The sequence below is a fragment of the Canis lupus genome, chromosome 29 (assembly GCF_048164855.1).
Source record: "Canis lupus baileyi chromosome 29, mCanLup2.hap1, whole genome shotgun sequence".
In the NCBI taxonomy this organism is placed as follows: Eukaryota; Metazoa; Chordata; class Mammalia; order Carnivora; family Canidae; genus Canis; species Canis lupus.
In genome coordinates this window covers 1,603,858-1,625,837 of record NC_132866.1, presented here as the reverse complement: position 1 = coordinate 1,625,837, position 21,980 = coordinate 1,603,858, and the positions used below count along the sequence as shown (strand labels likewise).

Genomic DNA, 21,980 nt, shown 5'->3' with positions numbered 1-21,980 from the left:
TTGTTTTTTCGTGTTTTTTGTTTGTTTGTTTGTTTGTTTGTTTTGTTTTGTTTTGTTTCCCCAACAAGATGTTGGTAGAATCAGGTTCTTAGATCTTAAGTGGAAGGGCAATGTTATCAGACAACTTTTAGACAAATCTCATGTTCCACCAAACTATTATTTCATGCATCTTTACTGGACAGAGGCTGAATTAATTATCTTCTCCTCTCATTGCTTGATACTCTGAATCTAAGTAATTTTATTTCTGAGCAGATAGAGGGACTCTGAAGTTCTCATTTTTACAAGTACAGTACAGAGACTCCTTAGTAAGCATGATTTCCACGCTAGCCCTGCCTCCTCTTCAGCTTGCTATTATCCTCATGACTTAAGATGAAATGCAACTCCTTTTCCTCCTGGGAAAAAGATGGGCTCCTAGCACCCTGTGGGAGAAGGGGGACTTTGGCAGAGGAGCTAAAGCAAAGAGGCTGACCTAAGTGTGGATGAGCTCCTCAAGAAGAGAGAGCATCTATGCTGGTGGCACGCTGCCTCTCCTCCCCACCAGGCTTGCCTTGAATCAGTTTCCAAGGTCTGGGAATGAGTGAGTCCTGGCTTATTTCTCAATTCAACCCATTCATACTGTAATTAGGGATAATTCCTTAAAAAGCCACTAAATTATTCATTAAAGACTTAAGTTTCTAGTACAGCTGTAACTTTGCATATTTTTAAATGCTTGGATTTACTTTGCAATGAGAAAATGCTCTGTCTTCTCTGTGTCTGCTCTGCTTCACTTTCCTGAAGGAACCATGGATCCTGAGCCAAGGAATGATGGAAAATTCTACAAAGCTCAGTAAAGAGCCTGGGGCTTAGCCACAGCATGGTTCCAGTGGGGAAATGGGGCTCATATTGCAGAGCCAGGGCCACTCATTGCCCCATCCCTGACCCTCCTCATCTGCTTCTGAGGTGTGGCCACACATAACTACACCTAATGACCAGACACAACACTTCTCACATGTTTGTGTCTTGGGATGTTCTAACTCCTTTCATTTGGAATTCCATTCCCCTCTTCCTGCCCTGTTAAAGTTCCTCTAAGTCTTGGAGATGTGTTTCGGGTGGCATCACTCCCCCCCAGGTGAGGCCCTTCTTGATGATTCCCCTCCTAAGAATCTCCTTAAAGGTCTGCACAGAGCAGTCAGGATCCATGTTGTGTGATTTTATCTGGTGACTTGCCTGTCCCCCACTGGAGCTTGACCTCCTTCACGGAGCCTTGCGTGGCCCTGGGCCCTGCACCATGCCTGTGGGCTGCGGGGCAGGGAGGGGGGGTGCCCAAAGACAGCTGTCCAGCGAATGAAGGCAAGAATCTGATATTAAACATTAGCTTCCATGCTTAAAAGTGGCCAATGAGCTTTTTTCAGATCTACACATGATGGCAAATCATGACTATTATTGTCAACATAAGTGAGTCTAGTATAGATCAAAATAAAGTCCCTTATAATATTTATTAGACTTCAGATGACTGATTCAGCTTTACAGGTGTGCTAATATTACATGAGACCCTGTTGCTGCAGTCAATTAACCAACAATGTATCAGGCAGGGGTGGTGCAATACTAACATGAGTCTCAGAGGTCACCCACACCAGCATCTCTACCTGTTTTGGCCTCTAATTCAGTTCAACAAACAACATGCTTATTCAAACAAAACTGCTTTCTAGTGTATATTGGAGCTCATGGTGTATATTGACATTGCACTGTGTACGACACAACACTGCATACAAAACATTACTTCGAAAATGATTATTACACAAAATTGCTATCTATCCAAGAAAGGAAAATGAGCTTTGCTCACTAGATCTATTTAAAATGGGGATTTGACTCATTCTTCTGGTTCCTTTGGAGTTCTGATACTGTTTCTTTGATTAATTGAAAACAGATCAGTAAAATATATCTATGATATGAGGCCATTTACTTATGAATGTAACAATTTATAACAAGACTGATCAACTTAGAATATCAACCAGATAACATATTTATACAGGATATATTAATATAAGATATGCAATATGTTTTACATTTAAAATGTATAACTAGATAATAAAAAGTAAATATAATATTTAAATTTATTGATCTACAATAGGCTATAAAATTTAATAGCAATTTTAATAATTAATTTTTTTGAGAAAGAGAGAGAAAAAGTGCACATGTGAGTGGGGTGGGGGTGGAAGAGGGGCAGAGAGAGAGAGAGAATCTCAGGCAGGCTTCATGCCCAGCAGGGAGCCTGACACGGGGCTCAATCTCATGACCCTGAGCCAAAAACAAGAGTTGGATGCTCAAGCAACTGAGCCACCCAGGCACCCCTTAATAATCACTTTTAACAATATTCTGAAAATTGACATGTAAAATGATTCAATGCATTTTTATTTTCTTGTTAACTATGGTGAATCTGCAATGATGCATCTTATTTTTTCGCTGATCCAGAGCTGACCTTGCCTCCCGCAGTTACTAGCTCCCCTCCCTGATTCTCTGTTAAATAGTTGGTAACATATACACAAAGCCCCTAAATATGTTCTTTGGACAGAGGATATCTAATACATGCTTTTCAGAATAGTAATTCCTAAAATTTTGAAATTTATCAAAAAAAAAATTTTTCACATTTCAAAAATTCCCATCTCAAAACACACATATTTAACTGTTACTAAATTACCTCTGGGGTGGGGGTGGGGAGACCCATTTCATCCCAAAAGATAAATAAAAGTGTGTTATATTCTTACGGATTATGAGTCCAAAAAAAGAAGTAAAAACCCCAGGGAACAATAAAAGCAGAGATTTGACAGATGATAGCCCAGGTCAGAATGATTGTCCTGTTATCAACCATGATAATAAGAAATATTATTGTATTTTGTCCTTTAAAATAGATCAGTCAAAAGTCAGAGGTAGAATGAACATAAATACGCTTCGTATAAAGTATGAGATCAATAAACGATATCTGTACGACAGAAAAGCTGTAACTTGCCATAAGCTTCTTCAACTAGATATTTAGCACATTCATAGTACAGGTTTCCTAGGAAGAGGAGTAGGAATCATGAAAAATGTCTCTGTGATGCTCAAGGATGGTATGCATGCCAGCTAAAGTCATGGAATCCTCATATAATACATGTGATCTGATCATCCTTTATGGTCCTTAAATTAAATAGGAAACAGGATCACCTCAGTGTAAAATGTTTATAAATGTATGTACGATATGCATTCAGATTTAATAACTCAGTAATGCACAATTACAAGCGCAGAAGACAAGTATCAGTCAAGAATCATTAAAGCCTGTGAAAAACACAAATAGTTGTTCTTCCTGACTTCTTAGTAAACAAGATCTATAGCACATTAGAATACGTAAGGTAGGCAGGGAGAGAAGAAAATGAATGTATCTCCTAAACCAGCACTGCATTATCCACAGGAACATGTCCTTATTACTTAATTTTAGAGACACACATTGAGAAAAGCTTGGTAGGTAGGAAATTACAGGAAGATAATGTAATTCTGAAGTCATAAAATATTCCATAATGGAAGGCGTTGCTAGATAATCTTGGCATGGACAATGCTTGCTTTTATAAAATGATCTATGTTAAGGTGATTTTAAAAATCAATTTAAAAATTCATAAGATGATTTTATTCTCCTGTTGCTATATAGGTTTATTATACAATCTTTCATCCAGAGATTATTTCATGGGAGTCTGTTCCAGGACAAATGCTCTTTCAGGCCACTAGACTCCAAAGATAGAACAGAATCCATCTTCCTAACAGTGTATTTTTACAGGCCCTTCCCAATATCACCCCCCAACACGCAGGCAAAATTCACAAACACCTTACACGTGCCCCTGTCCTGCAGACCAGGGGGCTTTGCAATGTGCACCTCACCCTACACAAGTAACATATGTAATGAATTGCCTGACCAATTAGTGCTCCTGTGAAAAGCTATCAGCAGGAGATTTGGTCCAATTCTAAAAATTGAGCACCAAAAAATAGGAGTCTGTCAAAACCCCCTCAGCCATACCTTCATCTTAAAAACAAGATGAATGAGTCTTGAACTCATGGTCTAAAAACACAGTGAATGAGCTACTCAACCCCCAATTTCTTTATAGAAAGGAATCATGCTCATGAAAAACATTATTAGTTGAAATAATTACTTCGTTAAAGTGACAAATACAGTTTTCATACCCAAAACTAACTTACAACTAAAGCAGAAACAGAATACATGTATATACTTGGGGCACCAACCTGGTATTGGCTGAGGTGCTAACACCACGGTGGGAAGAGGCCGGGAGGCAGGAGCTGGTCTGGACAGAGACAGTGCGACTTGATTTGCCAACAAATGGGGCTTTTCGTGCCCATGGAACAACCTTGATTCCTCAGGATAGATCCACGAGGAGTCCAGAGCAAAGGAATTATTAAAGAAGATCTGTCCAAAAATAAAGCAAGCATTACATTTAAGACAAGACACATGATAAAAACTAAACGCTGCTATAAAATATTTCTTTTCTTACATGGATCAAATATTGGAGATCCTCTAAGTAGGGAACTCTATAAAAGCATCATTCTAGAACCCCTAAAGACCCTTGGAGCTCTGACACCAATCACTTTCTAGATAAAGTCTCCCGGGCAGATCTTCAACCATTGACTTGGCTAATTCAGCCTAACAGTCAGCTTACAGATTCAACAATCACCCCAGTGAGGTAAATAGTGTGTTGTAGAACAAGTCACCATATTATTTGTCTTTAGCTTTCAAGTAAACCCAGTGTGGCCATTAAATTTGAATTCAAAAATTAAGATAAATCATGAGAAAGATGAACACTTAAGGTAATTAGAGCAGGAGAAACCACTCATAAAATTTATATTCCAATTATATAATGTTTAAGACTAGACTTTGATCCATGGTTACAGATCTAAAAACTGAAAAAAAAAATCTTAAAGTAGATCCTGATTCGGAAGTAGAATTTGTATATTGTTCCATGGAATCTAAATTTTTCAGTTAAAACAAAATGACCCCTCCCCCCCACACACACATACACCTCTGCTGGTGTTTTTTTAACAGACTGATCTTATTCTGAAAAGCTTTATGTCTAGCCCTAGATATTACAACTAGAAAACACACAGTGTTTTCTGCCGTTGTGGAAATACCCAACAAATTAATAATTAAAGGTCAACTTATCTAGTGAAACTACTCGCATTTTACCTTACAATTAGGAATCCTTTTGTCTATCCAACTTTTCCCAATAGGAGGTGGAAGAGCAGATGGGCAGACATGTGGGAAGATGGGCACCAACTCCACAGTGGACGAGGGGGACAGTCCTATGGCTGGAGAATGGCCACCGCACAGCCACTGAAACCCAAGAAAAGATAAGGGAGTGCTCATTAGCCTACACAGATCAACTACTTTGTACCACAAGATGTTGGGGTAGCGGCTTCCAAAGAAGAATTTTTAAATGTATGTATTCGATTAGGAGAGAGAGAAAATCCTCCTTTCCACAGTGAAGAAAAATCATAAATATTCACAAATCTTAAAAACGTATAAAAGTTTTCATATCTGAATCACCACAAAGCTTCAACAACATTGCATTCTTCCATACTGAGAAAGAATTTCTAAGCACAAAGCCATGAGAAAATGGTAAGAAATGGGTTTCTCCCCTGAGATAATGAGAAACCACAGTGGAAAGATGAAATGCTGGGTATTCCTTTTATAATTCTTGAATTCTTTTCACAAGCTAGTAGGGAGGTATATCTTAGGATGACCCTTTCAATACAACATTTTGTATTAATTATACTTATTTAAGAACCAACACATCTAATACCTTAAAAATAAAATTAGCTCAGGGGTTAGGATTCAAAGTTTCCCGAGGTTCACAAATGCAAATACATTGCAAGGCAAAGAAAATGTGAGTGAGCTTATCACACAACCGAAGACTCCAATGCACAGAATAAAATAGCAAACATTGAAAGGGGGCAGACCATTTAGGAGACAGTCTCCCTAATTTGAATAACTGAGTCTTCATCAGTAGAGAACAAATAAGATCATTGTTCAATGGTACGGAACACTTTGATATCTATTTGTTTTAGAATCATAAAAGCATCTTTGATTTTCCTGTTAATGTGAAAATATTCTTCTGGTTCCCAATATTGTCATTAAACAGAAAATACGTAGCCCCAAAATATTTAAGAGATAAGTTTTTTTGGATTTTTCTTTTTAAATTTACACACACACACACACACACACACACACACAAATGCAGTGTTCTATACAGAAAAAAAAAAAAAATTGTAGTTCCTTGACGTTATATACCTCTAGTGGTAGCACTCTGAAATAACAACCCTTTCAAAACATGGAAAAAGCTACCAACGTTTATTCAATAAAACCCAATATGAACTGCATCACACATCAAAATGTGATATCTAGTACCGCATACGCGATGTATCATTAAGTCTAAAGACCAATTTAGGAGGAGTTTAATAACATCTTTCAGAAAAGCTCACAAGACAATATCGGGATTAAATTAATTAAACGATGTATTCTAACACACCGCTCATTTGAATATGCTAATGAGGACAGTCTTTGGAAATAAAATACGTGTTCTTCCCCGATTTAAATGCATCTGCATAGTTAGATAGCAAACAATGGGTCTTGCCAAAACCAGCCTGCCTCGCTCCGTTGCACCATTAATCAAAGGTACAGTCACTTTCTCTTCCTCATTCCACGTTTTAAAACCCAAAACTCTTCTAGCGTGCAATACGGCATTTGCTAATTTGGTGGACTCAGGCCGACCTAGGCTGGGAGGGGGAAACGGCGGCAAGATTTCTCAATATTAGAGGCAGGATTTCCCTGCCGGCTTCCATCGGTTTGAATCCTCTTGAAGCATGGTCCTGAGTCTATTTTCCAAAAAAAAAAAGAAAGCAAGAAAGCAAAAAAGCCCAGATCAGAATCAGAAATAGCTATTGATTCCCAGCTTGCTTTTCAAGTCTGGCAGAGACTGTAAAAGTATTAACTTCGCTGCTGGGAAGTCGGCAGCATCTCCGGGCGCCCGCGGCCGCCGCTTCAGCACCGCGCTCTGGACAGCGCCCCGGCCCCGCGGACCCAGGGGCGGCCCCGCGCGGGCACCTGGCGGGCACCTGGCGGGCACCTGGCGGGCACCTGGCGGGCACCTGGCGCGGGAGCCGCCGGCGGCCAGGGCGGGACGTCGCTGCCCCAACTTTGTTGCCGAGGCGCGGCTGCCGGCTCGGGGAGCCCAGGACCTCCGCGGGGAGGGCGCGCGAGGGCGGCGCCCCGGGCGCGGAGGGGGCGGCGGGGGCCGCGGGGGCGGCGGGGGCCGGGGACGCGTTACCTGCGCGTGCAGCACCGGGAGGTGGTGCGCGGCGGCGGCGGCGGCGGCGTGGTCTGGCGCAGAGGGCAGCGGCGGCAGCGGCAGCAGCGGCAGCAGGGGCTCGGCCGGGGCTCGCCAGCCGGGCAGCCCGGGGAGCAGCGGGCCGGCGGGGGGCTGCGCCGCGGCGAGCAGCACGGGCGGGGGCGCGACCCCGGCGCCCAGGCGGAGCAGCCCGGCCGAGCCGGGGACCATCCAAAGCCAGGGCGGCGGCGGCGGCGGCGGGTCGGCGCTCATCGGCCAGAGCGGAGGCTGCCGCCGCCGGGGCTGCTGCTGCAGCTGCCGCCGCCGCCGCTGGAGCCTGGCGCCCCCCAGCATCCTGCATCCCCGCGCGCGGCGGGGGCGGCGGGGCGGCGGGGCGGGCGCCCGAGGTGCGGGCCGGCGGCGGCGCGGGCTCCGGAGCCAACTCACTTGGCTCCGCGGCGCGGCCGCTCGCTCCGCCCCTGCCCCGCGCGGGAGCCCCTCCCCCTCCCCTCCCCTCCCCGCCTCCGCCCCTCGGAGCGCGCCCGCCCCCCGCCCGGCCCGGCCCGCGCCCGCCGCCCGCGCCCCCCACCCCGCGGGGCTGGGAGCCTGCGGATCGCGCCGACCCCGCGGACGGTGCGCACCGGGCGGACGCGCGCTCGGCGGGACCCGGGAGCCGCCTGCAAGCGCGGCGGCGAGGGGGGCCGCGGGGCGGCGCGGAGCCGGGCACGTCCCCGCCGGGCGGGGCTGGGGGCGCCCAGGGCCGCGCCGCAGCAGGGCCAAGCCCCGGGGCCCCCGAGGTGCGGGTGCACCCCCGACGCGACACCGGGCGGGCCTCCGCCTGCCCCGCGCTTCCCCCGCCGCGCCTGCCCCACGCCTCCCTGGCGCCGTGGCCACAGCGGGCAGGTCGCCCCCGGGCCTTTGCACCGGACGGGCCGCGAGCTGGCAGGCACAGGACCCCTGCACGCACCGCACGGGGCTTCTCCCGGGCCCCCCGAGCGGCCTGGGACTGGGGACCGACCCCTGCTCCGAGGACCCCGGCTCAGCGCAGCACTGAGCGAGCAGGTACAGCGCCGGGCACACGCAGTCACCGCCAGGCGGCGCGGCCCGGCCGCTGGGGCCCAGCTCCCGCCGCAGCCCCGGGCCTGGGAGGCCGCAGCTCCACGTCCCTGGGATCCCGGCCCGCAGGCGCGGCTCTGAGCCCCAGCCCAGCCCTGGGCGATCCCAGGGCCAGCAGACCGCTTAGGTCCCTAAGCCGCAGAAGCCCCCCCGCGCCCCCGCGCCCCCGCGCCGCAGCCAGCAGAGCCCGAGCTCCTTTGCAGCCTTTAACGAAGGAGCTTCCAGCCGGCGAAAGCAGAAACGGGGGAGGAATTAGGGTGCGAGCATTCAAGAGCATGCATGAACAGCTCCCCCTGACCTGGAGGGACAGCCTGCACCACCCACCTGCACCCACAGTCGCAGCTGGGACTCCCCAGACGCGCTCTCTCATCACCTCTGAACTGGTCTGCCGACCACCCCCCACCCCGCAGATAAGCGGGAGCACCCTGGGCGCTTTCAATTTGCTTCTAGCCTTGTGCGCTCAACCTAATTTGCTTAATTTCCTCCTGGCCTGGCATGATTTCTTGTAGATCCGGGCATATGCTAATTTACATAGCTGGCATCCCCACACTTTCCTCCATGCAAACCAGTTTTCAATTAGCAAGTTCAGCTTTCTCTTTGATGCAAAAAAGTACTGGCAAGATTTTGTTTTTTTCTCACCTAGAATCAGAAAGCTCTGCAGATTAGAGGCTGTTACTATTTAGCTTAAGCCCTTAATTCATGTGCATACATTCGTATGAGCATGCACACGTGATACCAGCGTCTTGATCTTGATGGTCGCAGCCGGGTTCGGGGTTGGGGGCGAGCATCTTCAGGCAGGCTAGTGTGGACCACTTAAAGGGTCCTGGGGAATCGGAGTTTTTTCTCTTCTTCATCACCTGGAGGCTGGAGGCTGCGGACCACTGGGGGCAGTGCACGGCTTGTGTGCTCACTTTGGTGTGAACGGAAGGCATCGACCCCATGCCCCTGGGGAGGCAGATTTAGCCACCATCTGTGGGTGCTTCAGCTTCACCCCACTCATACCCAGCACTGTCCTTGGGGTGGTTCCACTAAAGTCAGTGTTGTCACCTGGTCATATTTATTCCCTCCCTGGGCATTCCAGTGCCCTGAGTGCACGGTGCCTTCGGCCACCGCTTGGCTCTGAATGACAGCTGGAAATATCACAATCGTTCACTCAGATAACCTCAGAGTAGCCCAAACTCCTTTGCCGTTTCCTGCCACGGGCTTCACCGTATTCGTTTATTACAGCGCTTTGGATTTTGTCCTGTCCTGTGCTAAATTCTAGGGACATGGCCTAGGACAACAGAGATGCAGAGTGACTTCCACTAATAAATGAGTTGATATGATGGGGGACCCAGGAGATGGGCTCATCTCCTACTTCTGGCTCTTGTTTCAATTAGATTCATCTGAAGGTTTCTCTCGTGCTCCCCATTCAACCTATAGACACGGTAATCCCAGTGGGGATCTAAGGGACTCTCTTAAAGCAGGAAGCCCTGTTCTCCTTGAGGACCAGAAACCAGGGGGCCGCCCATCTGCGAGTGGAGGCTCTGTGCCAGGTGGAGCTGCCCTGCTGGTGTACAAGTCTCCTTACCTGGCAGTGTCCCCGGCAGGTCAGCCCTGGGCAGGGCACATGGCTAGCACTAGCACCCTACAATCAGACCTGTTTTCTCAGTGAGAAATTTTCTTGGTGAAGCATTTTATACACAATTAGGGTCAAGTCCTCCTAACCAATAAAAACAGCCTTAAGTCTGTCTGTGTATTCAGGGGGAAAACCAGCAGACATTTCCAGTTAAGATGAGACAGAGAAGCGGGAGGAGATTCACACCATGGAAAAAAACCCATGTGAATTATTGACGTATGCTAATGAGTTCTGAATTGTTTATTACCTTTCAGGAAAAAATAATGTTGGGCGGTAGGGAGAGATCAATGAAATAAGATTTTGCAGGCTGTAAAAGGTTTTTCTTTTTATTCCAAGTTATTTTACTCTGTTTTTCTAAGTAAAAGCTAATAGAATTCCCCCACACACACACACCAAGAAAAAAAAAGAAAGAAAGAAAGAAACAGATGAAAATCCTCCTTTCCAGGCCTGCAGAGTTAAAATAAGCCCCCGGGGAACAGGAGGGAGCAAGAGCCCAGGATGTCACCTCGGCAGTGCCCTGCCCCGCCTACCCGCCCACACTGCCAGAACATCTTCCCAAAACAAGCCCGGATGCCACCTCGTCCCTCCCTCCTGAACACTCACCAACTGTGACATGATGAGGCCCTGGACGGAAGCCAGGCAAGCCGCCGCCACAGCGGGAGCCTAGCGGTTCCAGGAGGAGCGATTGGCAACGCGGCGCCTGACTCAGTGTGGGGTCAGAGGGAGAGGCAGCGGAGTGGCTCCCAAAGTTCTGCTGAACTTGGGGGGGTCTGTACCCCTGAGAGCATGCATCCCGGAGGCAGGGACTTGGGGGTGACCAGCAGCGAGGACAGGGTGGCCTCCAGCACGGTGACTTTGAAGCCTCCGTAGTAGGACACCCGGAACGACGTGCCCTGTCTCAGCTGGGAGCGCAGTTGGGAGTTCCGGAGCAAAGTTGCGGGTGGGGTGCAGCGGGGAATCAGCTCAGGAGCAGGGGGCGGCCTCAAGCCGTTGTGGACAGGCTGGACTGCACCTGCCTGACAAAGGGCATTTTACCAAGACATCTGTGTTTTTTTTAAAAATTTTATTTATTTGTTCATGAGAGACACAGAGAGAGAGAGAGAGGCAGAGACACAGGCAGAGGGAGAAGCAGGCCCCACGCAGGGAGCTGACGTGGGACTTGATCCCAGGACCCAGGGGTCATGCCCTAGGCTGAAGGCGGTGCTAAACCGCTCAGCCCCCTGGGCTGCCCTCAAGTCATCTGTTTTACTATAAATGTGTCACTCTAGAATATCTAGAAAACAGGAAAGCACAACGAATCAAACCCATTCAGGGAAAAAGAATGTGAATTTTTCGATGACCTCCCTTCCACACCATTTCATCCCACTCATCTCTCCCTATACATAATGGGGTCATGTGTTCTACATAAATATTGCAGAGAGCACATCTTATGATATTGTATTTTTTAAGATTTTATTTTCTATTTATTTGTGAGAGGGAGCACACACAGGTGGGGAGGGAGGGGCCGAGGGAGAGGGAGAAGCAGACTCCCCAGCAAACGAGGAGCCCAGGACCCCGGGATCATGACCGGAGCCAAAGGCAGATGCTTCACTGACGGAGCCACCCAGGCGCCCCTATCATTTTGCATCTTATGTTAAATTGCCTCTTATCACAAAAGTTTTAATTCAGCTTGTGCTATATATGACTTTAAATCGTATTTTTCACTCAACTTCAGAGCATGAGTGTTTCTCTACATTATTAAGAATTCTTGGAGGACCCCGCTTATCAACAGCAGAGCAAATCCCTCACTGAGGATGTTTGGGAGTTAAGGCGCCTGTGCCTGAAGGGGAAGTCAGTCAGTAGCCAATTCCGGGACAGGAGGGCACCCCGCTTGGCCTATCACTCATTTTGTGCTTACAACAACCACCTGCCTGCCTGTCTATCCTTCCACCGTTCATCCATCTGTTCATTCGACCATGACCGGTGTAAAATGTCCCAGATAATGGAGCGGGTAGAGGCGTGAGGAGCAGAGGGAGGCCACTGTGAAGCCGGGCCCGGGCCGTGGCTGGAGCCTGCTCCCTGGATTCCCAGGGCCAAGTGAGAACCGCCTCCACCCTCCGCGGGGCGCGTCCACACCCATCAGGAGCTCAGTCAGGAGCCGGGGACGCAGGGCCCGAAGCTCCTCTTCCCTCTCTCTGTCAGCACCCAGCGAGGCACTAGCAAGCCCAGGGAACAGAAGACCCGGGCTGGAAGCCCCATCCTGAGCCCCCTGGACTCGGAGAGCTGCTGCATGACCGTGTCCCCCCAACACACGGTGACACAGCCAGGGCTCCGAAGGCTGTGTTCACGGAGAGGGGAGGGCGCTGGGACCCAGCCAGGCCATCTGCCAAGCCAGAGGGGCGACTCCCTGAGATGCCCACCCAGGCGGCCTGGGTGGTGAGCTCTGCAGAATGTCAGGGAGAGAGACAGACAGAGACGGATCCTCTGCGTGAAGTGACAGCCCCAGACGCCTGATTCTGCGAAGCCGAGGTCCTGGCGGGGGCGGAAGAGGTCCTACTCGCTCTGGGTCTGCAGAGCTACAGCGGGGCCAGGACGGCGGGTGTTCTGAGCGCACTGCACGCTTGTCCCTTCGACCAGGACCACAAGACGAGGCAGGGAGGCCAGAGGCCACGGGGCTGGCCTCACTCCCAGGACAGGCTCCCGGCAGCGTTGGGGGGCTCCCCTGCCCGGGGCCTTTGCTGTCCTCCCACCATCTGGCAGCCTCCGCTGCTGTGTGAGGGGATGCGGGTCTTTGATCTGAGAATCTGATTCACTGGGCGCTTAGGATGAGGAGGGAGGAAGAGACACCAGCCCTGCACATTCTCACGAGCCGCACGATTTACCTGCCTTTCTCTTGGCACACGGCTGGTGGCGTGATCCGTGGGCTTTGGAGACCCGAGTCCCCTCTCCTGACGCCGCCGTGTATGCCCCGGGATAGCTTTGCTACCTTCTGTGAAAGCACGTTGACCTCACACCGGCTGGAGCCACAGCATTAACCCTGCTCCGCCCTGTCCCGCACGAGGCGCTCTTGGTCCAGATTTCTTAACCGGGAGGAGGAAGGGGGCTGGGAATTCCCACATCCAGCTCCCTGCGGAGAGGCCCACGTGGTCGTCGCTTGGCCTAATTGCACGGTGGCCTCGTCACATGCTGGCCTGTAAGAGAGGCCACGATCGGGAAACACGTTGCAGCATCTCTGCTAATTGGAAATAACTCAGGAGGAGAAGTGGCACGGTCTGAACCGGGAAGGACGTAGGGTATCGAGGGCGTTTTTAACACAGTCTGATGGTTTGGGGGCATAACCAGCAGCTCCGGGTAACGGGAGGTCACGGGGAAGCCCCGCCGGTGCCTGCAAGCAGGTGGGAAGCTCAGGCAATTAGCGCGCCGAGGGCACCCGGTCCTCCTGCAGCTAATCAGCCTCCGCGGCACACGGCTCACACCTTGCAGATTCCAGCCAGGTTCAAATTAGCGCCAACTCCAAAGCACAGGGTCTGAATGCACAGCCTAGCCCAGAGCACATCTGTTTAGAGGCACCAGAACAACAAGGTTCCCGGGAGCGGGCGGTGTGGACGGCTCCCGGGAGCTCGGCGTCGGCCTGCATGTGCCCGAGCTGAACAGAATCCTAAGGATCGACGGCCTCGCTCCCCGTGAGCAGCACTGAGTCGCCCAGATACAGCGCCCACCCTGCACCCACCCTGCACCCACCCTGCACCCACCCTGCACCGTGCTGTGTGACCGAGGCATGAGGGCCCAGCCCGCAGTGTGGACTGCTGACCTGCTGGCGGAGCGCAGAGCCCAGGAGGTCGGGCGGGGGCGGGGGGTGCTGCGGCCCCAGGACCTGCTGCTGCTGCTGCTCAGGCCAATGGGTCCCTCCTTGGCCCCTGTGCGCCATCAACCTCTGCTCCCCGGGAGCCTCTCTGCACAGTGTTTGGTTTCGTCCAGCAGCTCCCATCCCCAGGAGGTGACAACCGTGAACCTGGTGACCATAATCCTTCAAATCCAAATTCTCTGTTCCCAATAATAAATTATATTTCAACAGAAAAAAAAAAAACAAGGAAAAGATGAACTGTGCTGTCTGCACCATTGATTGTCTTAATATTTTTCACCTTGATCAAATATTCTTAGGGCAAGAAAAAAAAATAAGATTTCATAGAAGATCGTCTATGTTGGGTTTTTTCTTTTTTTTTTTTTTATTTTGCCCTGAACCATGAACTTAAATAATTCTGTGCATTCAGCAAACTCTGCCACTTAACCTTTTCTCTGACTCTTCCAACTCATTAATAAATATATTGAAATATACTTGCTTTGGGACCGGTCTCTGGGGTATCCGACTTCTGACCTTTCCTCCATGTACAGAATTAGACAGAGCAGAAATCTGGGTTATTTAAAGAGCTAAGTGGTAAAATAGAGGCACGTACATGAAGCCCCTGACCCTGTGAGTGAGGTTTCCCTGGGGTGCCGGGAGAGGGCTGCCCAAGGCTGCTCCGTGAGCTCCCGGGGCTGCCACGAGGCGGGAGGTGGGGGTGACTTATTGGAGCAGCACACCTGCCACCAGGCCAGCCCTCCCGTGACATATCCACCAGGGGCCAGAGGCCGGAAGCTCCAGGTGCCCCCTCCATGTCCCCTCAGCAGGTCATAAAGATTCGGTTCCTCCCACATGTCCCCTGGCCAAGCCCTGCAGTGGCTGGACCTCAGGTGTCCACGCGGGAGAGGTTTGGTCCCATCCAGTCTCCCACGAGCTCAGTCTGGGCCCCGAGGGACTGGCAGGGGGGCAACGGTGACGCTGGGCCAGTCCTGCCGCCTCCATAGGGTCGGGTCCCCATAGGGAAGCCAGAGGAGAGTCGCACAGCCTAGCAGCGGGCCTGCGGAAGCAGAATGAGGAAGAGCTTACGGGGGCGTCTGCCGGTGGCCGGTAAAGGGCTTCGGGCCACCACATTTCTCCGTCGGGCCACGTGTCCGCTGCTCCTGTGCCCCCACTGCCCAGAACAGCGCCTGGAACCTAGTGGCTCAGTGAGAAGATACGCACGTGTCCCCGGCCTTCCCCGCTGCCGCAACAGAACGCTGTGGACGGGAATCGGGGAAACGTCACTCCTCAGGGTTCTGGGGTACAGAGAGGAAAGGCAAGCCGTCCCGGAGCTCTCACAGCGCGGCCGCCCCATCCCCGGCCCAGCTCACGACCTCAGCCCGCCCAAGGCCCTCCCAAACGCCTCGGCTCCAAGTGCTGTCACCCTGGGTGCTGGTCATCCTAGGACCTCAGCCTGGGAATCCGGGAGGGCTGGGGCGGGGCACGCGGACGGGAGCAGCATGCACACCCAAAACTCCCTAAGCTCATCCCCAAATCAAACAAAATGTGCGAGGACCGCCTGTAGCTGGGATTGACGGAGGGACCTTCGTGCCACAAGACGGTGATTGGGCCGCGGCCTCTCTGGACCCCCAACAGCAAAGCTGGCTCAGAGACTCACCCACAGCCTGGGCCCCTGGACGGCCTCCCCCGTCACCCCTCCAGGGCTTCAGGGAGTATCTTCCTCCACAGCCAGAGAAAAAGGCAAAATAGTAACAATAAAATAAATAAAATAATATAAACCTGAAAGAGGGAAGAAAGTGAAGTGCCCCAGCTCTTCATTTCAAGAGGAAAGCTCTTTCCACATTTCCCACACATGGCTCCGTGCATTCCAGAACCGAGCTCAGGCGGGACCCAGGACCCTTCTAGATGGAGAGCAGGGCCCACTCGTGGGGCTCCCGAGCCCACCCACAGAGGGCAGAGCTGCAGGAGCCCGGATCCATCCCACCAAGTGTCTGCTGCTGCCCCCATGGCAGGCCCCGGGTACCTGAGCCCCTTCCCACCGCTGAGTCGGGGCCAGGGTCCCGGTCCCTTGACTTTTCCGTCCAAAGCTCTTTCTTCCATCAACAAGGAGACCACCTGAAGATGCACAGAGCTGTTTGGAGCAGGAAAGGCTGCCAGAGCCTGAGGGAGGGCAGGTCCCGGGGCCCAGCTGCACAGACTCGGTGAGCTTCTATCCAGGGGCTCCCCTCCGTCCCTCAGCCTCTCCCCACCTGCACGCTCTCTGACCAGTGACTGTTCGGATTTGCACCAGTCAAGTATTCACCTGAAGTGACAGCCCGCTGCGTCAGCGCCGCTGGCCGGGAGCCAGGAGCCAGAGGCTTCTGTAGCCACCGTGTCCTCTGCCCAGGGCCCCCTGAGCAAACCCGCAGAGCCCGACAGCCTCGTGGGGGGGCACGGTGCTGCAGGCCCTCAGCCCGCCTCGAAGCAGCCCGCAGCAGCATGAAACTACATTGCTTCTCCTACTTTTAATAATAAAAGTGGGGATCCCTGGGTGGCTCAGTGGTTTAGCACCTGCCTTCGGACCAGGGCATGATCCTGGAGTCCTGGGATCGAGTCCCACGTCAGGCTCCCTGCTTCTCCCTCTGCCTGTGTCTCTGCCTCTCTCTCTCTCTCTCTCTCGTGAATAATAAATAAAATATTAAAAAAAAGAACAACTGTTGTTAGCAGTAGTTTTAAAATAATAATAATAATAATAATAATAATAATAATAATAATAATAAGTGTGTGCCGCAGGGGTACCATCCCCGCACCTGGTGTCTCCCTTAGCTCACCTGCCTGGTGGTGAGGAGAGCGGCGTGTGGTAGGTCAGGTGAGCCGACTGGGGCCTGAGCCCCACTGTGACCTCGTCTCCCTAACTGTGCAAGGCCCCCTGCTCCTAATTCTCAGGACAGGAGAGAGGATTTCCTCCTTCTCCACCGGCACGGCCTCCCAAGGCAGTTCCCACACCCCCATCCCAGCTCCACTCGCCGGCTGCTGCCGAGCGTTCCTGCACAGCCTTGCCCTTCGCCCAGGGGCTCTGTCCAAGGGCCACCTGTTACCCCTCATCCTTCCTCCTGTGATGGATGGGAGCACCGTCGTCCTCATCACTGGCTTCCAGCTTCCTGTCCTCACCCAGCAGCCCAGGCAGGGCACTCCCGTGGGGGTGAGAGGGGGGCAGGATGGGGTGCTGGCCGGCCCTGAGTCCTCTGTCACCCTCTTCCTTCTGCGGCCAGAACCTCTGAAGTGTAAGGTGCATACGGCTCGTGCTCAGAACCCGAGCACAACTGGCTGCCACTCATCTACGCACTCGCTGAATGAGGCTCTTAGGAACCATGTGTCGTGAACAAAGTTTCTAGTATGAAACACTGGGGGAAAAGTATGGTTGAAACTTCTGAAAAATACAAGGCTGAATTGGTTAAAAAAGAACAAGAGACCAAAAATGACAAGAAAACCCCCAACGGAGACATGACAGTGCTGCAGCCGTCATCTGGGCAGACGTTCACTGTCTATGGGGACTTGTGTGCCTCTTGCTCTGTCACCACAGAGACCAGGCGGGGATGGCGGGGACCCCACGTTCGAGCCAGGACCCCAGGAGGGCGGCGGCTTCTGGGTGAGGCAGGAAGAGCATCCCCCAAGAGGGTCAGAACCCTACCCGCTTGCACCTGCGGAGAGGTGCCTTCTGGAAACACATGACCCCAGATGGTCCTCCACGGGGTGGAGTCGGAACTCACACCACCCATCGGACAAAATACACATATTTGAAATGGTCCATGAGGGGAGGTGGCCCAGGTGCTGGCAGTGAGGACTACAATCCTCTGAAAGAAGATGCTCTAGGCCCAGCCCCAGGAGATGAGCTGCAGAAGGAGATCGAACACACATCCGGGAGCAAGAAGCCGCGACAGCAGCCGTCATCGTGACCGACCGTCGCAGGAAAGAAACTAAAATGGAAAGATCAGACCCAAGACTCTGTAAAACCTATTTTAAATGGTTGTAAGTAATGTCCTAAAGTTGCAGCTAAAAAACGAAAGATTATAAAACAAAACAAAACAAAACAAAAATGAGGTGAATCTGTAAATTGATTTAATGACTCTTTGAGACAGACCCGGCGTCCACGTGTGTGGATTCAAACGCCAAGGAGAGAAACGGCCCGAGAGAGGAGGATCCGGGGGCGGGCGAGCCGGCCAGGAAGCTGGGAGGATAAGGGGAGTGTGGCTGGTGTGTGTGCCTAGTAGGAGTTCTGGAAAGTGACCGAAGGAAGAGAAGGGCGCGAGGCAACACTCGAGAGATAACGGGCCGACGCTGTCCAGAACTTACGGGAATCACAAGTCCCAGCTGCTGGAAGCCCGAGGGATCCAAGCGCATTTCCCGCGCGTGTGGCCGTCGCCACGGGCCCCAGAGCAGCTCTGATGGGCAGCAGGGCCCCCAGGCAGGGACGTAGCTGCATCTCCCGCGGGGGCGCAGGGGGGCGGATGCCTGGCGGAAACACAGGAGCCCGACGGCCCTGCCCCGTCACCCCAACAGCATGGCTGGCTGCCTTTTTTGGGGACATATGCAATTGGCCAGGAATGCTGCGTTTGGCAATAAATAACATGAAGGGAACATTCCTGGATCTAATCAAGAAGAGACGGTGTCTCAAATTGACCGAGAATCTTCGTGTGCGTTGGTCAGAGAATAAACCAACACATGGGTCCCTCTTGTCTACCCACAGTTCCAAATCTTCACGGACAAATCACAAGACCTCAAATGGACCTGCGGATTTTTTAATGCATTTTTAAGTCAATTCCATAGACAGGGCCCCATATAAAATCTTTGCCCACGGTCCCACAAACACTCGGGGCAGCCCTCACACGAGCGGTAGCCAGATGAAAGCTGGTTTAGGTACATGGGATATTGGAGAATATTTGGGGACAAGAAACATTATCACTGAGGTGCAAATACTGAATAATAAGATAGAACGGTTGCAAACATATACGCACCTAGTAACAGAGACTCAGAAAACAGAGAACAAATATTAGCAGGTTTTTTTAAATAGACAACTTAGTAATCATCGTGGGAAAGTTGAACCTCTCTCTCTATGAGCAACTGATAGCACAGCCAGAGGGGTATGGAGATTAGCAAGGTGCACGAGAAATGAACAGGATGACGGAGTTCACCTCTTTGATTAATATGGTTCACAGGGCCCATCATCTGTGGAATACAAAGGCAGGGGCAAAGTGAAGCTTTGCGGAAACTAATCAAAACTGAGAGCATTTACCCCAACAGACCATCCCTATTGGGAGCTACAGTGAGGATCTGGAGAGAGGAAGCAAGCGGTCGCAGGAGGAAGGCCAGAGACACCAGCAGAAGCAGTGAGCAGAGGAAGCAGAAGACACACGGGCTAAGTGTACACCTGTACCAACCTGACAATACAACAATAAAGGAATTCTTGGGGAGTTAAGAATTAAGGTAGGAATAACATACTGCACAAAAAAAATAGCATGCAATTCTGGAAAGAAATAAAGATACTAAATTTTAACTTGGTTAAATATGCATGTTAGAATTTCTAGAGCAAATACTAAAAGAACAAAAATAGAGTTGGCAAGTTTTTAAAAATCGATATCTAAAGGAAAGCTATTTGCATTTCCATAATACAGGCAAGTGGAACTTAAAACTCAAAGATATGTAATATTCAAAATAGTAATTAAAAGGATGAAGTCCCTGAGAGTAATATAACAGAAAATGTGTAATTTCTTTATGGATAAAATCATATAACTTTGTGGAGACACTGAGAAAAAAATCTCAAAAAGTGGATAAGCCATATATATGGATATGAAGACTCGATATTTTAAAGCTGTCAGTCTCCCAAATTGATCTATAATTTTAACGCAATCAAAATCAAAACAATCAAAAGTTGTTTTTTAAGAGAAATGGTAGTGTGAATCCTCAAATACATCTATAAGTGCAAAGGGCAAGAATGGCTGGAATGCAACGAGCCAATCAGTCAGGAAACTACTCAAAAGTCTTTTCAACAAATGGTCTTGGAACTCCTGGATTAAAGTATGAAACACAACAAAATAGGACGCCTGGGTGGCTCAGTGATTAGCAGCTGCCTTTGGCTCAGGGCGTGACCTCGGGGTCATGGAATCGAGCCCCGCATCAGGTTCCCCACAGGGAGCCTTCTTCTCTCCCTGCCTGTGTCTCTTATGAATAAATAAATAAAATATTTTTTTAAGAAAGAAACAAAACGAAAGTTAAACTGTCACTCTTCAGAAGACATCACTAGGAAAATTTAAAAGACAACCCACCCACTGAGAGAAAAAAAAAGTTCATAGCGCATATATCGGACAAAAGATCCAGAATATATAAAGAATATGTAGCACATATAAAGAACTTCTATGCATTAATAACAGAAAGAATAACAGCCCAATAAGAAACGTTGACTAGACATTTCACAAAATAAGGTATATACATGCCTATGCCCACTAAATGTCAATAAGCTCTGAAAAGTCAACAAATGTCATGAATATCAGGAAAATGAAAATTAAAACCCAAGGGAGATACACGGCACACATCCCCAGGATGGCTAAAAGTAAAATTAACTAACAAACAAAGAAAACTGACCATCCCACGTATCAGCAGGCTGTGGAGTGACCAGACCTCATGCAGAAGAGAATGTTGATGGTCCCACTAGTTTGGAATTCTCTTTGCCAGTTTCTTTTGATACGAACCTTGGTCATGTGACCCAAAATTTCACCCTGAGATGCTCACCTGGACTCACATAAACATGCCTGTAATAAGACTTGTACAAAACGTGTTAGCAGATCAGTTATAAAAGCCCCAAACTGGAGACATCTCGAATGTCCATCAGCAGTGGACAGAAAACTTTGACCTATTCAAACGCCTCATCACTACTCAACGACAAAATGGTGCAAGTTCCTGGTGCCTGCCACACCGATTCGTACTGAAACATTACGTCGGCTGAAAGAAACCAGAACGTAAGAGAATACATGCTTACTTCCATGTTTGATAAAATCCAAGCACAGGCCAAAAATAACCTGTAGTGATAAAAATTAGGGTAGAGGTTGCTGTAGGGGTGGGGATTGACCTGAAGGGGACCCAAGGAGTCTCCTTGGGGGATGCAGATGTTCCACATCTCCAGTGCATGGGGTCACACGGGTGCAAACATCGATCAAAACTTGTCAGATCTTATCCTTAAGATACGTGTGTTTTGGGATCTCTGGGTGGCGCAGCGATTTGGCGCCTGCCTTTGGCCCAGGGCGCGATCCTGGAGACCCGGGATTGAATCCCACGTCGGGCTCCCGGTGCATGGAGCCTGCTTCTCCCTCTGCCTATGTCTCTGCCTCTCTGTCTGTCTCTCTCTCTCTCTGTGACTATCATAAATAAATAAAAATTTAAAAAAAAAGATACGTGTGTTTTACTCTCTGCAAATTCATCTCATAGACACATAGGTAAATGACTCCGAAGGAAGATATGTTGTATTAGATAGAACCACCCGTTTTACGCTTTTAAAAATTACACTTTTAGTGTGAGGTCATTGTTGAGTCACACTCGAACTTAAGAAAGAGCACAGAGAGATTCCGGGCGCCGTCACCCAGTTTCCCCCGATGGTAACACGTCAGCATGTCGACATGGGTGCGGTCACGAAGCAGAACACTCCCATCACCCGGGGACCCGCACCTGTCCTTCCAGCCACACCCACTTCCATGCCATTCCCACCGCGTCCTTAACTCCCGGTGGACACTAATCTCGTCTCCATTTCTACAGTTGTGTCATTTGAGGGCCACAGGTACAGACGGAGCCACGTGGCAGGTGACCTTTGTGACAGCTGATTGTCCTTCAGCGTAACGGTCTGCAGATCCGCCCAGGTTGTTCTGCACATCAGCAGTTCCCTCTTTTCAGCAGCTCGGTCGTATTTCCTGGTATGAATATACCACAGTTTGTTTAACGGTTTACCCATCGACGGCCACCTGGATTATTTGGCATTTCTGGCTCTCACGAACAAAGCCTCCGTGAACGCTAATGCGCGCACTCTTCCATAAACACATCTGTATTTCCCTGAGACAAGGGT

The 21,980-nt window shown here is 50.3% G+C and overlaps 1 protein-coding gene across 1 annotated transcript in view; it reads right to left on the bottom strand.

The window, feature by feature from the left end:
- Positions 1 to 7,694, bottom strand: part of TCERG1L (transcription elongation regulator 1 like) — a 184,389-nt gene extending 176,695 nt beyond the window's left edge. Inside the window, exons 1-3 of the mRNA XM_072804848.1 lie at positions 7,341 to 7,694; positions 5,201 to 5,347; positions 4,246 to 4,426 (exon numbers count right to left, since the gene is read on the bottom strand). Of these exons, the coding sequence (XP_072660949.1) occupies positions 4,246 to 4,426; positions 5,201 to 5,347; positions 7,341 to 7,694 (682 nt within the window). The remainder of the gene's footprint in view (positions 1 to 4,245; positions 4,427 to 5,200; positions 5,348 to 7,340) is intronic.
- Positions 7,695 to 21,980: the final 14,286 nt, after the last annotated feature.